A 22,877-nucleotide genomic window follows, 5' to 3' on the forward strand; every position below is an offset into this window, starting at 1 on the left:
GGACCTCAACTCTCAATGCATTCAACCTGGAGATAAACACCTATTGCTGGGTTACGGGGAAATCTGTATCTGAGGATCCATTGGCAAAAATGTTTCCTTAAATGCAAAGGGTGCCCCAAAATAGCAGGGGCACAAAAAGAGTCCAAATGTTGTAGTAAGCCAGAAACCAGATTCAAAATGCGTTGTAAGAACAAGGATTTTGAGTACCTAGAGGTTGAAGTCAATAGCTCAAGATGGGAATATGGGACAGAGGTTGAATAAGCAAGTCTGAGGTCAGCCTGAATAGACACAGGCTAAGGGGCTCCCACCCGAGCTCAACTTTTAATCCAATTTCTTTGGTCTGACTGCATTTAAATGGTCAGGCATGGAGGAGACAAAGCTCATTGTAACCTGGATAATTTATTATTCCCCATAGCCACAAAGAAATGTATACAAGTACTCAACTCAACCCAAAACCTTACCTGTCACAATCTGACACTACAAAAACAACTCTCACAAAAATAATCCTCAAAATACACTCATAGTCATCTGACACATTTATCAATTCTATTTTAGTTTACATTTGGGGTTGTAAATGGGTAAAGATTAGATGAACTTTTCCCATGATAGAAATATTTTTCTTCAAATGACCTTGTAACACTCAGATATAATGACCCTATTAAACTACTCACATAATACCATTGAAGAATTATTGAATTTGGCAAGAGACACCTAGAAAAATCCTAGATGAAATAATCTACTTAAATAGGCACTTTTATAAAAATAAAAAATAAAAAAATAAAAATCTCAGACAATGTTCTTATTCTTTATGGGCTTACCACCAGAAATGCATTATCTGAGAACAAGGTTCTTTGTGAGTCAGGGTAACATTGGTGTCCTCCATGATATTGCTGAGCTGGTGTGTGCAGAGTGTCTGCATCACAGAAGTATGTCGTTGAAAGTTTTATCTTCCCTTCTAGAGTCCAGCAAATCATTTGTTTTTCATTTTGATGCTGTCTCCACAAGCGTTTCCCATACACATAAGGGCAGTAAATCCCCAAAGCTTTAATAAATGTGATACTGTTGCTGTTGTGCATTTTTATGGTCATCGTGGAGAAAACAACTTATTTCCATATTCATTGATTCATTTGGAGTCCAGGGTGCCAGTGGGACTCTTAGGAGAGTGAACCAAATGTCTTCACATAATTTCAGGTTTCACTTGGCATAGGACACTGCCATCAGAGACACAGCTCTAATTCTGAATTCCTAAAGGAACAGTAAGAGAAGCTTGATTAAAAACAAACATATTAGATATTACCAGGAGTCACACTCTCCCCAGAGTGATCCAAATAAATAAGAGGTCAGTTCCTCATAAGACTTTTTCCCCTGAGGATCCTAAGAACCTAGACTTCTGCTAGGCATATGAGAGAGCACAGATGGGCCTGGGTGACAGTTGCACAAAAAGGCCCTCTTGGGAGCCATAGAAAAAGAAATGTGGCCACGAATCATGGTGAGATGAAACTGTCCACCTACTGCCTCTTCTTCAGTCTCAGAGTTTTTTGATAAGCCCTCTAGAATAAGGAAGGATAAACATGCTGTCTGTATTAATCTGTTATCATGCTCCCATGAAGAAATACACTAGCCTGAGTAATTTACAAAGGAAAGAGGTTTAATTGACTCACAGTTCAGCATGGCTGAGAAGGCCTCAGGAAACTTACAATCACAGCAGAAGACACCTCTCCACGGAGTGGCAGGAGTGAGAATGAATGCTAAGAGAAGGGGGAACTCCCTTACAAAATCATCAGATCTCATGAGAACTCACTCACTGTCATGTGGGGAAACAGCCCTAATGATTCAATAATCTCCATCTGGTCCCACCCTTGACACATGGGGATTATTACAATTCAAGGTAAGACTTGGGTGGGGACACAGAGCCAAACCATATCACTGTCCAACCCAAAACTGTGGGTGAACCCTAGGACAAAGCCAAGCTCCCAACCCACTCGAAGATGGACTTGTAAGTTTCCCAAATTAGTTGCCACATGTTATGCATCTGGACATCTCGTTGTCTATCATCCTAACTTAGGACAAGAAGGTATGTTGAATTCAGGCTTGCTATGAGGCTTGGAACACCACCTGCCTGATGAAAACTGCTGTATCAGTTCAACAGAGTGGCTGGAAAGATCTTATCCTGTCATATTATTTCTCTCTCCCCAGTGAAAAAAAAGCAGCATGTATTCTGAAATATCCATAACTACTTTTAATATTCTTCATATGTTTGGTTTCATATAAAATCAACCAAAGTTAACTCATAAGTGAAAAGACTCTAATATCCTTTTTCTCTCCACATGTTTATGTTTCATTCATTTGTTAAAGATGGTATTATATAATCATTGGCTTGTTCTCATGTTTAGTGCATGATCCACACAATATCAAAGCAAAGCAGCAAAAATCTGGAGAACTTACTGAATCATGGCAATACCTCTGATGCACACGAGCAGAGCTGGCGTTTCAAAGTGACTGAGCAACATGGTGACACATGAGGGAACTTCAGGATTGCTACCATGCTGGAGTTCTGAAATTCATCCACTGTATTTCAGACATCCTTGTTTCCCTCCTTTATCTCACTTTGCAATGCAATTCTTCTCATCACTTATTCATTCCGAAACATTTGATGAATACATTCTTCTTAGCAGGCAAAGTGCCAAACGTTAGAAATGTAAAGTTGAAAAAGCTCTCATCCTGAAAGAGCTTCATAGTAGAGACAAACATGTAAATAAGTACAATTACCATGTGAAATGTGCCTTATCTGAGAAGTATGATGATGTGTCAAAGTAGAGGAAGAAGTAGATACTCTCCCTGATGGAACTAGGGCAGGACTCTCAGAGGACATGACCATTGTATCAGGTCTCTCAGCCGGTAGTTCCTGCCATCCAGAACCTGCTTAGAAGATAACAAATGGACATAATGCTGTGATACATAGCAGTATCGTGAAGCTACCATTGCAGATATAAGAACAAAATGCAGAAACTATTCAGACTAGAGATGGATCAACGAAAGAAATCAAAGAAAGTGACATTTACAACTGGGCTTAAAGAATGAGAGTGTTTGTGCATGCAGAGATGTGAGAACAGGGTGAGTAGCATGAGAACAGATTAATACACCATGTATTAAATATTAAATATTATACAGAGATGCTTCTATCATTCCTTAAGGATTATCTTAAGCTTTAAGGCTTCCATGTTAGTGTGAATGTGGGGAAACTTAGGAGAGTGACTGGAGAGTTATGTTGTTCAAGGATCCCACAGGCTTTCTTCAAGTTCAGCAATCCTCTCATCGAATGCCTCTCTTCTCTGAGTTCCCTGGATGAGCTTTTTTCCTCCATCTATTTCACCTAAAAGTGGCTGCCAAAGACACATGATTTCAGGTGTGACTCAATTTTTTAGATCATTCTTAATAAGATTCACAACTTGTAGGACACACAGCCAATGGTTATCCTTCTAGTGTCTACAGGAGTGAAACCTAATCTAGTTGATTCTTATACAACACCTACAGATCAAAAGAAACCAACCCCACATACAAATCCTATTTGCAAAAACTAATCAATCTTACACAAAGAGTGGAGTTAGAATGTAGTTTTATGTCATTTACTTTCATTAACTATGTTAAAAAAGATGGAATGTATGCTGTCAGAATTTACAATACAGAGAAGAAAGTCATTTTAAATTACATAACTACAGAAATGGATACCATTAATGAGAGAGGCAAAAAGTTGTCTTTAAAATGAATGACTCTTTTCAAAACTTTATTAAAAGCAGAGATAATCACGATTGTTATGCTGATGTTATTTACTTTGTGTGTGTTTTCATTGGCAAGAATGCATTTTCCATTTCTTGTAAACAAGCAGAAAGCCACAAGGACTATTTAAATTCAAATTCTGGGAAATCAAGAACTACATAACACTCAGCCATCTACAAATTGCTGATTAACATGATGTCTAGACAGTTTCTCATGAGTGTAACATTATTAATTAAGCAGCAGTTTGGTTAATCACAATAGCAAAAGCGATTTTTGGAGTAAATATTTTATGAGTGTGTCCATCAATAAAGCAAAAGTAAAAGGAAATGTTTTAATTAATTCATTTGTAATAATATTGAGATTATGGTTGGCAAATTTTGTCTTAGGACTTGGAGAATGATTTAATATTTCTAGCATGGTATGTCATTGTCTTATTGTTTTCAGCTAATGGTACTGTCTATCTCAATTGCCTGACCAAAAATTCTTTTATGTCATCTATCAAGAAAATATTAAGATCCATTAGTGAATAGTTAGATCTGACAATTTTTCTTGCTGTACATCGCTCTGTTCTTTTAAAACTGTGCGCTCCCACATTTATCAGTAAGAAAATATTCACTGGATAGGGAGACATAACATGCTGCTATATTAAGAAACTGACTTTACTTCTGCCCATCAAAAGACTAGTTATTTGGAAAAGGAAAAATAAATATATTGACCAGTACTCTTTAGCACATAGACAATGAATCTTTTCAGAAAATGCAGTTAAACCAATATTTTGTGTATGTGTATGTGTGTTCAACTATTTTCTTTCTTTTTTAAATATACATTTTATTGTGCTTTAGGTTTTGGGGTACATGTGAAGAACATGCAAGACTGTTGCATTGGTACATACATGGCAATGTGGTTTGCTGCCTTCCTCCCCATCACCTATATCTGACATTTCTCCCCCTGTTATCCTTCCCTAAACCAATACTTTTAGAATAATCCATGGTCTTAAAACTATAAGAAAGAAGTATAAGTTACAAAGAACATAAGTAAACACATATTTCTGAAAAAATAATCCAAAGAGTTCACTTTCTTTTGCCTTCATAAAAGTTCATCTATAACCATCTTCTCATGCATTCCTTCTAACTTGATCAATGTCTCATCCTGCTTCCAAACCTGTCTTTGAATTTTAACTGTACTTACTTTAATGATAAAATCAAGACTGCAAGCTTGCATTTATTTTCCAGTGTTAGTTATCTGGTCAACATCTTTCTTTTTAGCCTAGAAGAAAATGTGCATTAGAATCACATAAAAATTTCCTGCAAAAAATATAATTTTATTTTATATTATAAAGATTTCTTAGTGGATACCTAGATTTTGATCCTTAAATGTATGAATATGTAACAAAATAATATGTGGTTCAACTACTAACAGTTAATACTTTCCAGGCCTCTTACAACACAGGAAATATAATCTAGAGTAGAGGGTGGCATAAACTTAGTTTCAGGTCAAGATTCTTTCATCGGGATAGGATTTTTTTTTTCCAAGGGAAATTGGTCTCCTGTTGGATTTCCAGGCTCAACTCCATCAAATTAACTCTACATATTGATATGTGAAAACAGTGTATCAGCATGACTGAATTTGTTCTCAAGAGACCTTCTCATCAATCCTCTGGCCTTTCTTCCAGTAAATGCCAATGGATCAACCAGTAAATGCTGATGGCCCCCAGCATGACAAGTTGAATGAGCCAATATTAGAAAACACCAAAATACATATTTCCTGTCAAAGGGGCTAGCAATATGCTAATATGTACTTTAGGCATCATTTCATATTAAAAACATCAAAAAAGACTAAATAATAATTCACCTTACTTTAAGTAAATATAAAGGCGTGGGTAGAAGTATTGTATTTTTAAGGGGGGAATGTATTAGAATATTACAAAATAATATTTATTGTGGCATTGAGCTATCATGAAGACTTTAGCTTTACACTAGAAAAGTCCCATAGCACTCTATCAAAACATTTTGATGTATCTTTGCTTACCTCTCATCTATATAGATGAAAAAAATAATGATTTGTGAGATTTAACTTACCTGAGTTTGTGGTGGAGGAATAATCATTGGAATACAAAAACTATCAAGCAACTATGAGCTTTCTATTCAATAAGCAACTTCCAAGATAGAATTTGCAATGCATCATCTAAATTTTTGTCTGTATGCAAAACAACAGAACTCGTACAGAAATTTTCCATTGCAGCCTGATTCCTTCATTCTGTTACTATTCTTCTCCTTCCTTGCAGTGCCACTGAAAGAAAACCCAGAGTGTCAGTCATTTTAGCCACAATGGATAGGAAGAGAGTCTTAATCTTCCTGGCCATAGCTTCATCTAGCTTTTTATGGTTCAAAAGAAATCTGATTTATCAATGTTTAGTCACTAGAACTCATGTCACCCAAACTTATTGAACTGTTTCTCAAGCTAAAAGATTATCTTGGAAGTAAGTTCTCTGAAGTAATGAATTCAAAGAGGTACACAACATAACCACGTAGAATGCATGTATCAAAAGGGATGCTCAGGATAATCTGTGGAAGCACGGGAATGAAATGTTGCAGATTCTTTTTCTATTTATTTTCACCTAAAAACCTAAGGAACATTAGCTTTTAACAATATCTGACTTATCATACATTTAAGAATAAAACTATAGGTAGCCTCTAAGAACTCTTTATAATATAAAATAAAATTCTATTTTTTTACAGGAAATTTTTATGTTTTGATTCAACATTTTTTTAGGTAGAAGGAGTATACTCTACAGAAAGAAGTATAGTATAAATACACAAACCAGTAGCATCATTGTTTAATATCAATATCAAGTATTATATACTATATGTATTTGTATGTGCTTTGCTTTTATATGATTGGCAGCACAGTCGGCTTGTTTACGACAGCATTAGCACAAATATGTCAGTATTGCATGTGCTATGATGTCACCAACAGCTACAATGTCAATAGAAATTTTTCAGCCCCATTATAATTTCATGAGAACACCATTATTTAAGTGGTTCATCATTGACAGAAATGTTATGTGATGTGTGACTATGCTAGCAGTAGCCTGTCGGGGAGCAAACCTCCATAGTATGATGCAGTTAGCAATGACTTTCGTATTGGGTATATTGAGATGAATTACAATCTTTGTGCAGAGTTCATTAGCTACACAGATTATATTATCTGTTTTTAAGAAAATGAATGTTCACAAAATTTCAAATGGCAGAGACAATTTCTTGCAAGAATCCATGGATTAAAGATAAAATTAATTATGGACACGTATGAATTTTTTTTTAATAGCAGAGTTGATGTGTGTCCTCCTCTTAGTAAAAGCTCCCTGTCAGGTACATGCAAAATAAAAACAACAATGATCTAATCAAAGTGAAAAGACAATACTCCCAGAATTTGAAATTGTCAAGAAAACTGTTTTAAATGTGCTATTTAAAATAAGTATGTTCTGCTTATACACTTTTGATGGGAGTGCAAATTAGGTCAACCATTGTGGAAATCAGTGTGGCAATTTCTCAAAGAGCTAAAAGCAGAACTACCATGCAACCCAGCAATCCTATTGCTGGGTATATAACCAAAAGAATATAAATCGCTCTATTATAAAGAGACATGCATGCCTATGTTCACTGCTGCACTATTTGCAATAACAAAAACATGGAATCAACCCAAATGCCCATCAATTATAGACTGGATTTTTAAAATGTAGTACCTATACACCATGGAATACTTTGCAGCCATAAAAAATAATGAGATCATGTCTTTTGTGGGAAAATGGATGGAGTTGGGGGCTATTTTTCTTACCAAACTAATGCAGGAAGAGAAAATAAAATACCACATGCTCTCCCTTATGAATGAGAGCTAAGTGATAAGAATTTATGAACACAAAGAAGGAAACAATAGGCGTCTACTTGAGGCTAGAGGGTGGGAGGAAGAAGAGGAGCAGAAAAGATAACTATTGGGTACTGGACTTAATACCTGTGTGATGAAATAATCTGTACAATAAACCCCTATGACATGTGTTTGCCAGGGTAACAAACCTTCACATGTACCCCAAACCTAAAATAAAAGTTAAATAAATAAATAATTGTGTTCTGCTTTTAGGATATATATTTGTAGGTAGGATGGGAAAACATGGACTACATGTACAGACACCAAATTGATGATCGTAGTTTTCCCCTCCCTGTGTCCATGTGTTCCCACTGTTCAACTCCCACTTATGAGTGAGGACATGTAGTGTTCGGTTTTCTGCTCCTGTGTTAAAACTTAAGTAATTTTCTCAGTATCATTTCTCCATCTCCATTGTAGTCTACGTTGTGCAGAACCTGCTGCGAGTCTAAATATGAGTTCACAGATGTGATAGGCAGAATAAGAGTTCCCTATATATTTCCATATCCTTATCTCTGGAACCTGTGAATAAATCACTGTACATGGCAAAAGAGAATGAATTAAGATTGTAGATGAAATTGAGGGATAATCATGTGACCTTAACATGGAAGGGTTCTCCTAAGTTATCCAGGTGTGTCCAGCATCCTTAACAGTAGGACAGGAAGGCAGAGGAGGAAGAACCAAAGAGATGACAGCTTAAGATGGAATCAGCCCAGTGGTGCTGGCCTTTAAGATGGAGGAAAAGACCATAAGCTAAGGAATGCAGGCATCCTCTAGAAGCTGAAAAAGGCAAGGAAACAGAGTTTGCTAGATCTTGCAGGAGTACAGCCCGGCTGACACCTTGATTTTAGCCTTGTAAGGCCCATTTCAGATATCTGACCTTCAGAACTGTAAGATTTGTGTGGTTTTAAGCCACTAAGTTTGCATCAATCTCTTACAGCAGCAACAGAAAACTAATGCAAGAGAGGTCTTGATTTACAAATATGTATGCTTGCAGGTATACACATATACACACGTACCCCTAAAGGAGAACCCACCAAGAACTAGAAAGTTGTTTGTTGGCAGATGCCTTCTAACATACGGTTTAGTAAGAAAATCTTCTGACATTATGAAACCATCACTATCACAGTCTAACATAAAGAAACAAAAATTTGCTACAAATATAGCAAAGGCTTTCCCCCATAAGACCTCATATAAATTGATGAAAATAATATCAAGTTAATAAATGGGCAAATAACTTTTGAGATAATTCACAAAATAAAAAACATAAATGGCTAATAAAATATAAAAATACATCAGATGTAAGAAAACTATTGCAAAAATAAATAATTGAAGAGATGCCATTTTGTTTATTTTCTTGGCATGGATTTTTAAGAGGAACTGTCCTAGGGATATGGAAAAGCAAGCATTGTTGGTCACTGTTGTAGTAGGATAGATGATACAAACTTTCTGAAAACCAATAATGTGTAAAAAAAAAAGTCATAAAAACATTCAGTGGCACTTCTGCAATAATAATTTTACCTCTGAGAATCAGATCATCGAAAATTTGGGAAAAGCATTAATATTTTTCATAATATTATTTATAACTTGAAAACAACTTTCAATAATAGAACATTACCTTAATACATTGCAGTATATTTAAATGATACAAATTTATGTAGTCATTAATAATTAAGCTAGAGTCCTAAGAGTATAAGTGATATACAGCAACGACAAGAGAGAAAGATTGGAAGGAAATCTAATATAAAGTTATGAGTGATGGGGTTAGGGGCCATTTCTTGCTTCTCTGTGTAACTGGTTTACTGAATGGGTTGGTAGAATACAGTCAAAAGGCAATTTTGTTTGTTCTCTCACTGCCCCTTCAAGTACACGTTATCACTTTGTTCTAACTTATCCTTTGGATCATATTTCAAGCAGACCTTACAGCTGTCTTAGTCCCTCAGAGATATTAAATATCTAGTCCAAGTAGTTGAATATTCTCATCCATTTAAAAACTCCTCCTGAGTTTGGGTCTGATTTTAACTTGCAGACTTGCAGAGGAGAAAAAACACAGCACTGCTTCCTCCTCTTCTCACTCCACGTCTCTCACTGTTTTATTGTGGGGATGAAGTAGAAGGAGAAATGATGGGAGAAAAGTAGGGAACGAGGTGTTAGCATGAAGGGCTCCTTTGTAATCTGGCAGGGATACTCTCTGGGTGTGACATCTCCAACATGCTGACGCTTCTTCTTGTGGGATTCTTCAGAATCCCACCCTACCTCTCCTATAGGATCCCTACCTGTTTCTTGGTTGATCAGCCGCCATGGTTTGCCACTTTGCACCCCTACTTGCCTTCTATAGCCAAAGTACCATCATCCTGAGGTCACCCATCCCTGCCAGGAAGTCCTCTGGGGTGGCTCCAACTCCAGAACAGCACAGGAAACTCTCTCCGGAGGCCTTACTCCCAGACTAAGGGCCCACATACACATCCTGCCCAATCCTGTCTCCACACACTATAACCAAAAGCCCCTCTAGAAACAGCCTCCTGCCTTTTGACTCTTTCAAGTGTGAGTCGGGTGCCAAGCCCCCATGTTTCCCAAAATGTAAGAAATGTTAAACTCCCCAAGTGCTTTCTGAAGCACCCCCTCACTTGGCTTGCGGTGAGACAAGGTGCCTGCTGGGTGGGAAAAGCCATCATCACCCTGGTAGATTTCTCTGGAAGCCCTTCTCGTAAGACCTCACGCTAGCCTTTTCCCTAATCTCCCACCCCTCAGAGCTTCTTGGGCTTTATTTAGACATTCTAGAGAAGGATGACAAGATCAGGGTCCTAATTCACATGGGTAGTCGAAAGCCCCAAATGTCTTGTTCTCTGCATTGGAAACATCGACCTTTGAAACTAGGCCTACCAGGAAAAGTTTATTTTCCCAGTGTTATTTTATAATGGGAGTAAAGGGTGGAAACAAATGTTAACAAAGGCAAGAAGAGAAACTATAACAGCTATCAAGTAATCTGTTTTTCATACCTATCAAAGTGCTTATGGTAAGTATTTTTAGACTAGACTAGATTCATTGACAATTTTGTCCTCTAGGAATTGCGGTGTCTTTGGCTCCGTGGAATAAAAATCATCCTCTTAGCATCATAAATTCAAAGGGTAAATTCTACACCTGCATGTATTCTTGGAATTACTTGTATTAAAAGTATAAATTACCTCTTCTATTTCATTTTTACAGTACCGAATCTCCAATAAGTTAATGTGTTTCCTTGTGATATGATTAACAAAGCGATTTAGTGTCTAAATATGATTTACATTCCCAGAGCATTTTAAATAATTAAGTAGATGATTGGTATTTAATTTATATGCAACATGTTTTGATTATTTCTGTAGCTTTTAAATATTAAAATAGTTATAGTTAATGAGTGCTAGTACGAAATGCTCAACAGTCAGAAAAAAATATTAGAACTTTAAAATGGATTTCTTAATCTTTGCTGACTATAAAATATAAGAACTGCAAGCCCCAAATCAAAAATCTAAGTGAAATATCCAAAAACTGGTTTTTCCCCCATTTCTGCGTACTTTTTAGAAAGCTAGTAAGGCTACATAGAAATGAAAAAACTCTTAAAACCACAGCTATCATTTTAAAAGAGTTTTTCCTATGGCAAATTCTTAAAAGTTGCTCATAAATTTTTATCTTTATTAGATTATATTGGCTCTTTAATTATGGAAACTTAGAATCGCTTCTTAAAGTACCAATTTTTTCTTGTTTGCAGTTGGTGGGTTTTGTGTATGCCTGCTATGTGATCAGTATTTCCATGGAAGAAGAAGACACATGTAAGTACTGTTATCTCTCTCCCTGTGGGTTCCTTTTGAATGAGATACAGCTTCCAAAACTAATCATTACATGGCTATGAAATTGTTTATATTTGGAGTCTACAATGATTGAACTCAGCATGCTAAAGTTATAGTCAGAAGTTGACAAACTGAACCACACACAAATAAGGTGACGCTACATATTGAAACTCTCAATTTGTGAGAGCTCGCACAGAGACTCAGAAGCTCAAGGACTGCTGACATATCATATCTTAGCAACTTTTCATCAGACACCTAACCATTATACCAACCAGGCAATCAATGGTTGTTTTGTTTATTACCGATTTTACATATGCTGGTGACGGAATTTTGAAGTCTAGGTAACAGTAACGGTATCAAGACACAATACATTATATTACAAAAAATCTATATGTATATAAACTATATAAAATGTGATGAAGAAAACAAACATTTACAACCTTCCAGGTGAGATGCAAAAGAGAACTACAAAGGGTGCTTTAAAAAATGAATGGAATGTCTAAAAGCTAAATCATTTTTTAGCAGAACACCCAAAGAAAAAATATATATTAATACTACGACCTGAAGTTATATGATAGAGCTTTAGCAACGTAAGTCAACAAATGGCCTTCACTGAGCACCTGCTAATGTCTAAGGCACTTCCTGGTACAACTCTATTAGGGACTCATGTAATATCAAAGAAAATTTTAATTTACTTTTAAAAAATAAATTATTTTAGATAAAGAAATCACACCTTACTAAATCAGAGACTGCATTGCAGTCACTGTTTGAATTTGCACTAAGATGAAGCAAAGTAGCTAGCTATTAAAACTTCCAGCACACAGTCTCAAAGGGGTCTGATGAATGCTTCCCATCAAATACATGGGTGGTACATGGTATTTGAATTGGAATCCAGAATCTCAATTTATTTGACTAAATCTCAGACCCTGAGATTTAACATATCAGGCAGTGAAAACACGCAGACAAATTGCATCATGTATTTAATGCTTACTCAGGGTTGTTGTTGTTGTTGTTGTTTTAATGCTAGATAAGACAAAAAGTTTCTGTCGCTTAACAAGTGTGGTTCTAATGACCACACTTTCACTTTGAGGTTAACTTCAAGAACTCTGTGTTTAGGAGTTTTATTAGTAGTTCTACAACCTGGTGAAGTTAATACACAGAAGGATAGCAGCATGTTTCCAACCCACAGCTAAGACAGGCTGCACAGCCAAAAACGGTTGAGTGTGAAAAATATTAACTAGAATTTCAACCTAAAAGTTATTCGACTTTGAGCTGAGTAAATTCAAAAAAATTAATAAATTGATAAGTACCACCTGAATCTCTTATAAAGCAGATAACCACTTTTGAGTAGTTATCAAACAACAACAACCAAAGACAGTCCTCTTTCTTTTCCTCGACACTGAACCAGTCAAAGACTCTCAAAAGATACCAGTGCTCAGGTGCACCTTACTGTGAGAGAAAAGGCAGATTAATCAATAGTCTTCTATTATCTAGTGTAATAAATATATGAAAGTCTTTTCTGTGAGACTTGGGATTTAAGCAAAGCTGGGAAATGCAAAATGGCATGCAAAATAAAAGACTCATCTAAATGGATACTTTTTTTTAACCTTCTTTTAGCCTTCTTTTCAATGTATATAAATTGTATTGCTCACTGGCAGATATTGTCATTCCATTGACTTTGATGTCCCTAATTAGCTTAAGTTTCTCTACAGAAATCTCTGAATCAGCTATTTCAATGCCCTTCAAACTGGGATTGAAGCAGCTGCTAGGAGACTATTCTATTAGTGGTTTAATTCTAGTGTTTATTATTAGAGCCACACATTACGTTACTGAGAGACATTTGGATACAGTACTTGTGTTGTCATAAATTCAAACTGACTTCTAGTCAAAACGAGCCTTGGGTGCTCCAAACAAAGTATATATGAGTATATATGCCCAAGACTAACAACACGATAATCTGCTGGAAGAGAGATGACAATGGAAAACAGTTAGAAATGTTTTAGTCTGATAGTCCTCAATTGAGGGTAATTTTATATTTTTTATTGAAAGAATTAGGAATCAAAAGTGCAGAGGTAATTAAATTATCCCAGGGTCTTCAGAAGGCAGATGTGAGCAAAAAGTAATGTCTGAAACCAATTCCAGTGATCTCATATGCTAGTAATTACTATTTGTGCCAACATTTAGCTTTTAGGTGCAATAATGAACTGCCACTTGGATACGACATCACCAACCCTCAGTCAGGAAGACATGTTCTTTGAATGGTTTTTCCAAAACTTATACATGAAATAAGTAAACAATGCTGGTAGCTTCCCAATTTGTCTAAGTGCACTTCCGGAAAGCTTATTTTAAAAGAGAACTGCAAATATAATGTCAACTTTTTGGCAGGCAATATATCATTTATAATTTCAATTCTATTTTAACTAATGAAAATTTCTGCATTATTCAAAACACAAAGTTAAGCCTTGTTCTTGGACTGAAAGCTGCCAGCCAGCCTTAAAAATTAATAACAGCTACCACTTCCCTCCTCTGCACTGTTTAAGTGGATATATGGGACCAACATTTCAGACAGATATTTCCGAAGGGTAATAAATAATTGAGAAAACATTTATTTCTAGCTACCCATCTTCTTAGTTACCTCTCAGTCTCTTTTATTAACTATTTCTTATCAAGATTATGACTGTAGGTCAAAGCCAATGAAATAAAAAGCTCACAAAAGGCAGAGTGCTAGGTGGGGTCAGTGCTTTCCATCATTCATTCTAATAAAAAAGCCTACTTATATCTCTTTCTTCCATTTTTCATTACTTTTATATACATCTATCTATCTATCTATCTCCATGAACACTTTCATAAGAATAGAATCTCTGGAATCATAATGATAAAAATCCGTCAACATCTTGTTTGGGAATCCTTTGCTGAAAATGAATTTGTGGATTTGTTACTACCTTGTTACACTTTCTAGAAACAATGTGGAGACGAGGCAAAATATGCTGAAAAATAGTACTTTACTTGTATAAATACTGCCAGGCTTTTTCAGAGGGTCTGTTGCTAGCACTACTCCTTCTAATATTAGGCTGCAAATTGCAACTAGCACATTTATTTGGGCTCGCAAAAGCTAGTGTGGCTTGAATATGTTGAATGATGAGAGAGAGAAGTATACTGAAAACTCTAGCAGTTTTTAAAAAGGATATGAACCCCTCAGATGCAAGTTCAATATTTTACATTAAAAAGCTCTAAATAGTTATTTATATAAGCATTTGACCCTTGCTGTTATACTTTTGGGGAACTTTTTATTGGAAGGAAGCATAACTACCAGAAAAAACATTTCATTGCTCTACTGTCCTTGAAGCTTCCTGCTGGCTAATGTTCATGTATTTACCTGCCTGCCCATGAATTCTTTCTAAGAAAATGAAGTGATATTTCCATAGCAATGGTGTGAGCAGAAATTTTTTTAAAATCCTATCTCCACCTAAGAATTTATGAAAGAAGCTAACAGTAGGAAAAAAAGAGACTAGTTCGAATGTTAATTTATGAATTTCCTTTCCCCACTTATAATGTATGGAAGCCTCAGAGAAGTAAAATGACCACACGGCCAGACACCTGGTGAAGGAATAAGCAGAGGCCTGGAAGATCTTTAGAAGAGAAAACTAGCTCATTGTTTAGCACCCCTAGCAGTGTATGGGTATTTGAAAGTGAGAGGAGAGGAGAATGTTGTGAGTCAAAAATGGAGAAATGTGCAAGACTAGGTAAGGGCGATCCTGAAGTCACAGTAAACTTTTCAAAGAAGCGACCATATTTGCCTAATAAGCCATTAAGAATGTACTCATTCTCATAGCGTAATTTTCTTTTTTGATAACTATCTAGTTGGTTGCATGTAACTGTCCTAAAGGCTGATCTTTCTCCATCAGCCTCACTAGAGCTCAGATTTAGTTCCTGAAACATTTTCCTAATTTGCTGAGGAAATCTGGCTCTGCCAAATAGCTACATAATGACCAGTTAATCCTCCCAGGAGCACAGATCTATGAGGGCAGAATCTTTGTTTTGCTCCCCACTGTAACCCTGTAGTTTAGAAAAATGCCTTGCATATAGAATTGAATAAAGAAATATTTGTTGACCAGGTGTGATGTCTCAAGCCTGTAATCCCAACACTTTGCAAGGCCAAAGCAGGCAAATCTCTTGAGCTCAGGAATTCAAGGGCAGCCTGGGCAACAACATGGTGAGACTCGATCTCTACCAAAAATACAAAAACAGCCAGGCATGGTGGTGTGCACCTGTGGTCTCAGCTACTCGGGAGGCTGAGGTGGGAGGATCACTTGAGCTCAGGGTGGGGGGTGAGGGTCGACGGGATGGAGGCTCCAGGTTTCAGTGAGCTGAGATCCTGCCACTGCACTCCAGACTGGGTGACAGAGTAAGACCTTGTCTCAAAAAACATGAGAAAAATAAATATTCGTTGAGTATATATTGTTAAATAAATTTTCTGGGCCCAACAACTCAGTTTTACAAAGTCATTTTCAAAACCCAAAGGTTCTAAAATTTGACGAAATTATACTGCTTTATGTTTTGAATTTTATGATATGTCTAGTGCACTTGCAAATATGTATGTGAGGCAAGTAGAGGTCCCACATTTTTAATACAATTAGATATAGTTTAGTAATTTTGAAAGTCAAGATATAGGAGATCAAATAAACCTCCACTGTACCACCTCAGAACGAGAGCTTGATTTTGTAAACTCCTGGACAAGATATCCCTGAGACAACAGGGACTTACTTGAAAGGGATGCACTCACAGAATAAAGCAGGCATTTAGGAGTAAACTCGTCTGCAACATATGGTGAAGGGGACAGAGTTACTGTCAAAAAGTGGGGACCAGCAAGGTGGTAAGATAGGCCACTCCACACGTGGGAAGTTCAGGCTGCACAGAACAGGATCTTAGCTACAGTGCTCTGGTTGGGTGATAAGATTCCAGCTGTTAAATAGGTTATTGATACAGATTTTCTCTCAAGAAATATCATAAGCACTCAAATACCCAAACCAGCAAAGCAACTGGGGACTCCCCACAGGGAAAAGATAGAGAAGCCCCTATACCAGTGTAGCAAGAGCAGCAGGGAAAGAATCGCTTGAACACCAAACTGTGGAAGGAAGTGGCTTTTTATTTGGCCAAGAGCTGTGGGGGGTCTACAGCCTCATTCACCAAGCTCCCCAAGCTGCAGCTCCTCTCCCCTTTTATAGGCTTACAATGCTAAAGGGGAAACTGAGGCTGAACTATGTCATTGTCCATTTGCTGGACGTCCAACCTTACAATCTTTTGGCTTCATTGATTTGCTAATTCATATGCAGCATGAGCAGGGACCAGCAAGGGAGGGGGCCTTACAGAGACAAGACAAAAGAAACAAGCTGTTTATTGGCAGAGGTGTTTCCAAGAGGGAGCCTGGTCTGTGGAGACATGGGGCATGAACTGGTGTCAGGCTCCAGCTGGCAGAGATAGCATTTATTTGCAACTCTTTCAAGGTTAACAGATAGCAGAGATGCTAGGAACTAAAGAAGGAGTCATTTTCCCAGCTCTTTGGTATTTTATTTTATTTTATTTTTCCTTCTTCACTCTCCTTCCCATTTGGAAGGGGGAGGAAGAGGTAAAATTGAAGGAAGCAAGGGGATCTCCCCTCTCACCAGAAGCAGATCCAAGGTTATCACTAAACTCACAGTGAAGAAGAGCCTAGATGATTACCTATCTCCTTAAGCCAGGACTCCCGATTATAATTTAGCCTGACTAGGAACCACCTACAGCGATAAATCCTACTCTCCTCCCTTACTCACCTCCAGCCACATCTGTTTTCCTGAATCCACCAAGTGCTTGTACACCTGGGCTTTTGAGAGAGGCCGCCTCCCTCTGTTGACCCACTAATATATATATGCCCTTCAGATTTCAGCTTAACTGTCTCTTTCCAAATTTGACCACTTTCCTCCCATCCTCTGTGGGTTAGATTAAGATACTGATGATAAATTGTGAGATGCTTTAACTGCACACTGTGCTTTTTCCTTGGCATCATTTAACACAACTGTAATTTTTTTAAGTCATGATATTCACCAGGGCTGACCCCCTTTCCTAACTTAATGAGAACCCTATACAATTTTCAATAAATGAATATTAAATGAATGAGTCAATGCATGAACAAAATTGACTCAGTAAGATGATTAGGGTTTCCATTGGCAGAGATGGGGAGAAGGTTCTTCCTTTTCTAATCTCTATCTCCCTTTATGTAAATGACAGCTCTTCACATCAGCTGAAAAGGTTGGGCATATTCCTTGTATTCCCTGACTCTTCCCTTATTGTCCACACCCAATCGGTCACCAGATGAGATATCTCACCTCCCATCTTAGTTCTTCTGGCCTGCTATAACAGAATGCCATAGGCTGGGTAGCTTATAAATAACAGGAAGTTATTTCACAGAGTTCTGTGCTGAAAAGTTTAAGATCAAGGTACCAGCAGACTTGGTGTCTGGTGGGGTCTGCTTCTCTGTTCATAAATGACTGTCTTCTTCCTGTGCTCTCACATGTAGAATCTGGCAAGGCAGCTCTCTGAGGTCTCCTTTATAAGGGCACTAACCCATTCATGAGTGACCTAATCACTTTCCAAAGGCCTCACCTACTAACACTGTCACGTTGGAGATTAGGTTTCAACAAATAAATTGGTGGGAGTGGGAGGGGGAATAAACATTCAGACTATAGCATCTCCCTTCAAATAACTAAAAACTCCTACAAGGTCTTTAACATGCTTCTCACAAACACCCTCTTCCCCATGCCTCAGTACACCCTGAGTGTGTCTCTGAACCTGCACCCAGCTTACTTTTTAATTAATTGCATCCCCCACTCAGAAAAGGTGGAGATCATGGCTTATCTACCCTAGGATCTCAGAACCTGCTTCAGTGTATGGAACATCATAGGAAATAAATTTCTACAAAATACACAGTTTAGAAAGTGCTTGTCTTCACAGTATTTCTCATATCTCTTTCCTCACTCCCTAAGAAAATTTAAACTTCCCATTCCCCATACTACAGAAAAAAAAAAAAAAAAAGATTAATTCATGATAAGGTACTTGTGCACTTACATACTTAACAATTTTCCAGAGAAAAGGCATGGCCCTATATTATGCATTTATATTATCTGAAAATTTTCTGGAGAGAAAGTGTGGCCTGTTTGGCCCAAAACTTGAGACAAGCAAGCAGACAGCTCCTGTACCCCATGCACCTCAGCAGGGGTTCTAATTTTCCACATTTCTGCTTGAAACCGGAAGTTAGAAATGATTTCAGCGATGGTGGTCCTAACTGCCAATATCTAGCTCTGTGACCATTGCTAAATCACATCACCTCTTTGGGTATCTATCTGCAAGTCACCTGGTAGCTCTAACACTGCAGTTCTATAGATGGTGCTTTTGGGTGGGGGTGATTTTAAGGTGTGATGATCAATGCTTTCTCCACATCCCCTAAGGTAATTATTTGAGCTGTCAGTGCTGCAGAGCATCCTACCCTCATTTTAGAGAACTTAGAGTTTCTATCCTCATTTTTGAGATGAACCATTGAGGCCCAAAGAGGCCATGTGACTCCTGGCAGCTTTCACCTCCTCTGCCCTGCACCCTTAGCATTAAAACTCCATTACTGAGACTTTGTGACACAAAAAATAAAAGCAGTGGTCATGATTTCCCCAAGTTCCCAGTCTCTCTGTCAGATCTGTCTGTATCCATCTGTGATCATCAGCTTCCTGACAGAAGAAGCAAGCTTCGCTCTGTCCTGTGGCTTTCGTGGCTTCTATGTCCCTCACACCCTCCTATTTAAGCATCTTGCTCTCTTCGTTATTTTTTTCTTTCTGTCTCCCCCACAACTTTACTCCCTCTGCCTAGCTTCTTCCTCCACTGGGTCTTTTCCCTTCGGCTCATAAACAAAGTCACATAAACCAGAAAAAGAAAAAAGAACTCACCCTTGACTCCACCTGGCATAAATTTAACTTTCCTGTCTCTCATGCTCCTTCCTTCCACATCCCAACTTTTCTGCAAAGTGGCAGAGACTGACAGCACCCGCTTCCTCAGTCCCCTCCCACCCGCTCTCGTGCCTCCTGAGTTATCACTGACGACGCTATCTCAGAGGCCAGAAGGGACCTCCTAATTGTCAAGGTGCCTTGGATCTTATCATGATTGATTGACAGCTCTGGCTGCTGTTGACTTCTCCTTCCTTGAAAACTTTCTCTCCTGATTTCTAGAAAATCCCATCTCTTAAATAGCACATATTTTACCAATTAAAAATTATTTTTAATACCTAGTGTTCAATAGTAGGGTGACTATAATTTACAATATCTATTGTACTTTGTGAAACAGCTAGATAAGAATACTTTGAATGTTTCTACCATAAAGACAAATATTAAGTGATGGATATCCCAAGTACATTGATTTGATCTTTACAAATTATATGAATGTATTAAATGATCACATGTCCCAAAACTATGTACATCTATTATGTCTCAGTACTTTCAATATACCAATGCAGAATAAGCATATTTCTGATGCAGACACAGATAACCAATTTTGAAGAAATTGTTCAAGCTACTTTTGGAATAATGATCTGCCATTAAGTCCTTAAAATATTAACTAACCGTTATAGTTAGAGCTTATGTTAACATTCACACTGTTATAGTAAAGCATTTTAAGTAGGACCAGCCAATAAAACAGAAACATTTAAAGTAAGACCAGACAATAAAAGAGGTGGTTATTCTTTTAAATAACAAAATGGCATATAATTTTTTAAGAGCTATAGTCTTGGACCAACTATTTAAGATTTAATGGATATCTGATTTTACAGTTCCTTAAAAGAAGTATCATACAAGTAACCAGCAATATAGGGCATATATGGAAAACTCATCTTCACATTCTCTACATCGTGTACTTTACTAAGAAAAAATAATAATTTAGTGTTCTTTCCGGGAACAATATTTGAAACTGGCACCTAAATGAGATATTGGGGAGTATTCACATGACTTGAATGTCAGTATGAAAAAAATAGGGAACATTTGGTAAAAGAATTTGTCGCTCCTAAATTGTAAAAGACACAAAGTAAATTAATTATAAATTATATCTAAGTTATAACAAACTGGCGTTTCCATTTTATCCACACTTTTCCTCATAGAAAGAAACAGGTCTGCCGGGCGCAGTGGTTCACGCCTGTAATCCAAGCACTTTGGGAGGCCGAGGTGGGTGGATCACGAGGTCAAGAGAACGAGACCATCCTGGTCAACATGGTGAAACCCCGTCTCTACTAAAAATACAAAAAAATAGCTGGGCATGGTGGCATGCACCTGTAGTCCCAGCTACTCAGGAGGCTGAGGCAGGAGAATTGCCTGAACCCAGGAGGCGGAGGTTGCGGTGAGCTGAGATCGCGCCATTGCGCTCCAGCCTGGGTATCAAGAACGAAACTCCGTCTCAAAAAAAAAAAGAAAAGAAAAAAGGAAACAGGTCTTTCTCTTTCTCTCTCTCTCTTCCTTCCTCCCTCCCTCTATCTCTTTCTCTTTCTTTCTCTCTCTCTTTCTTTCTGATTGTAAGTACAGAAAGTCTATATTAAAGTTAGTGGTATTTTCTGAGGACATCTTTCTTTGTCACAGTTCAATCAACTGTAAAACTCCTGCTGTTTCCCAACCCTTATTCATTTAATACCACCTTCAGCGATGTCGTGACAGCCATGTACAAGCTTGTGTCAGAGACTGGCTGACTATTCACTAAGCCGGTTTGTTTGTTCTACTCCCAAGCACCCACCTGTACCATCTATCCCAGCCTCCTGGCAGTTAGGTTCCCCATCAAATTGAATTCTAGACGTGGGTTCCAGTTCTGGCCCCTAAATAACTTCCACGTGTGATTCTTTATGCTCTTATACTTTCTTCCTGCTGGACATAGAACAGCACTGAAGCTTTAGAAGCCACACGTTTCAAATGCCGGAGCCGCAGTATCAAAGGGGACTGGGTCGCTGAGTGTTGCCTAGAGGAAAGTTGACCCCACAACAGGTGATAAGTGCCTTTGAGGCATAAGAGATTGAGGAGCACCTGAGAGGGTCTGTCACAGAAAGGCTCCTTCCCAGACAAGGAGACTCTGAGTAGAAACAGGCAGGAGTTCTGTTCTTCAGGGGAGAGTCAGGAGTTCAGCCTATCAGGCATTCAGCAAACACAGGAGTGCCTGCAGCATGCCTGGGAAGCTCTCTTTGGGAAGACGACATTTAGGCTGAAGCCTAAGGATGAAAAGGAGCTGGGAGGCAAAGGCCAGGGAAGCATTCCTGGCAGAAGGATCAGTAAGCGCATAGGGAATCGCTTCCTGGAAAGGCTTCCAGCCAAACAAAGGGCTTCACTTCAGAAGCAGCATCATACCAAATGGTCAAAGAGATGATTTGGGCTTCCCTGACCAGCTGGCTCTCAAAAGAGTAGTGAATTAAAGGGCAGATTTTCCCAGAGACTTCATTGTAAATTCCATATTGAGAGGGAGGGCTCTGTGAAAAAGATTTTTTTTAAATACTGTGTTTTTACATGTTATGAGAAAAAATACAGGTTGGACCTAAGTTGTATTTTCTTCTCCTTTGCTCTATATTTGCCTCATTTGCTATTTACTCACCTACATGCTTATTTGGAAAAGTAAATTAAATCTGTTTCTTTTTTACTTAAGGAAAATAAACACTCTTAGTTACTAGTCCTAAAGTCAAAGCCAAGTGTCATACTGACTGTGTTTTCCTCCTAAGACAAAAAAATTGTGGAGAAACAGGTGAAGACCACAGCGTTTCCAGGACTTTGTGCATTTTCATGAGGGAGGCTTCTCCGCCCAGAAACTCTATCGACTCAGAGTTTTAAATCATTACGCAGTATTTTTAAAGCAACGAATTTTTTAAAACCTGGTTTGTTTGTTTTTTTAAGCTCTAAATCAAGCTTGTCTAACCTACAGGCCACGAGTCACATGCAGCCCAGGATGACTTTAAATGCAGCCAACACAAATTTGTAAACTTTCTTAAAACTTTATGGGATTGTTTTGAGATTTTTCTTTTAGTTTATCAGCTATCATAAGTGTTAGTGTATTTTATGTGTGGCCCAAGACAAGTCTTCTTCCAGTGTGGCCCAGGGAAGCCAAACAATTGGACACTCTTGCTCTGGATGCTATCTAGAACTTTTAGTATTCTGCTTATACATCTAGCAGGTGTTAATAAGCACATTAGAAGAGGGTTTATTTTCATTGTGTCAAAATACATAACATAATATTAACCATTTCAATATTTTTAAGTGTTATAACTCAGTGGCATCAGGTATATTTGCAATGTTGTATGATCACCACCACTACCATTTCCAGAAC

The 22,877-nt window shown here is 37.7% G+C and overlaps 1 protein-coding gene across 2 annotated transcripts in view; it reads left to right on the forward strand.

The window, feature by feature from the left end:
- NKAIN3 (sodium/potassium transporting ATPase interacting 3) overlaps window positions 1–22,877 on the forward strand; it is a 644,097-nt gene that overhangs the window by 589,041 nt on the left and 32,179 nt on the right. For both annotated transcript variants that reach the window (XM_074386695.1, XM_003935525.3), the window contains exon 5: window positions 11,441–11,501. In XM_074386695.1, coding sequence (XP_074242796.1) covers window positions 11,441–11,501 — 61 coding nt within the window. The remainder of the gene's footprint in view (window positions 1–11,440; window positions 11,502–22,877) is intronic.

This window comes from Saimiri boliviensis, chromosome 15 (genome assembly GCF_048565385.1).
Source record: "Saimiri boliviensis isolate mSaiBol1 chromosome 15, mSaiBol1.pri, whole genome shotgun sequence".
NCBI classification, from domain to species: Eukaryota; Metazoa; Chordata; class Mammalia; order Primates; family Cebidae; genus Saimiri; species Saimiri boliviensis.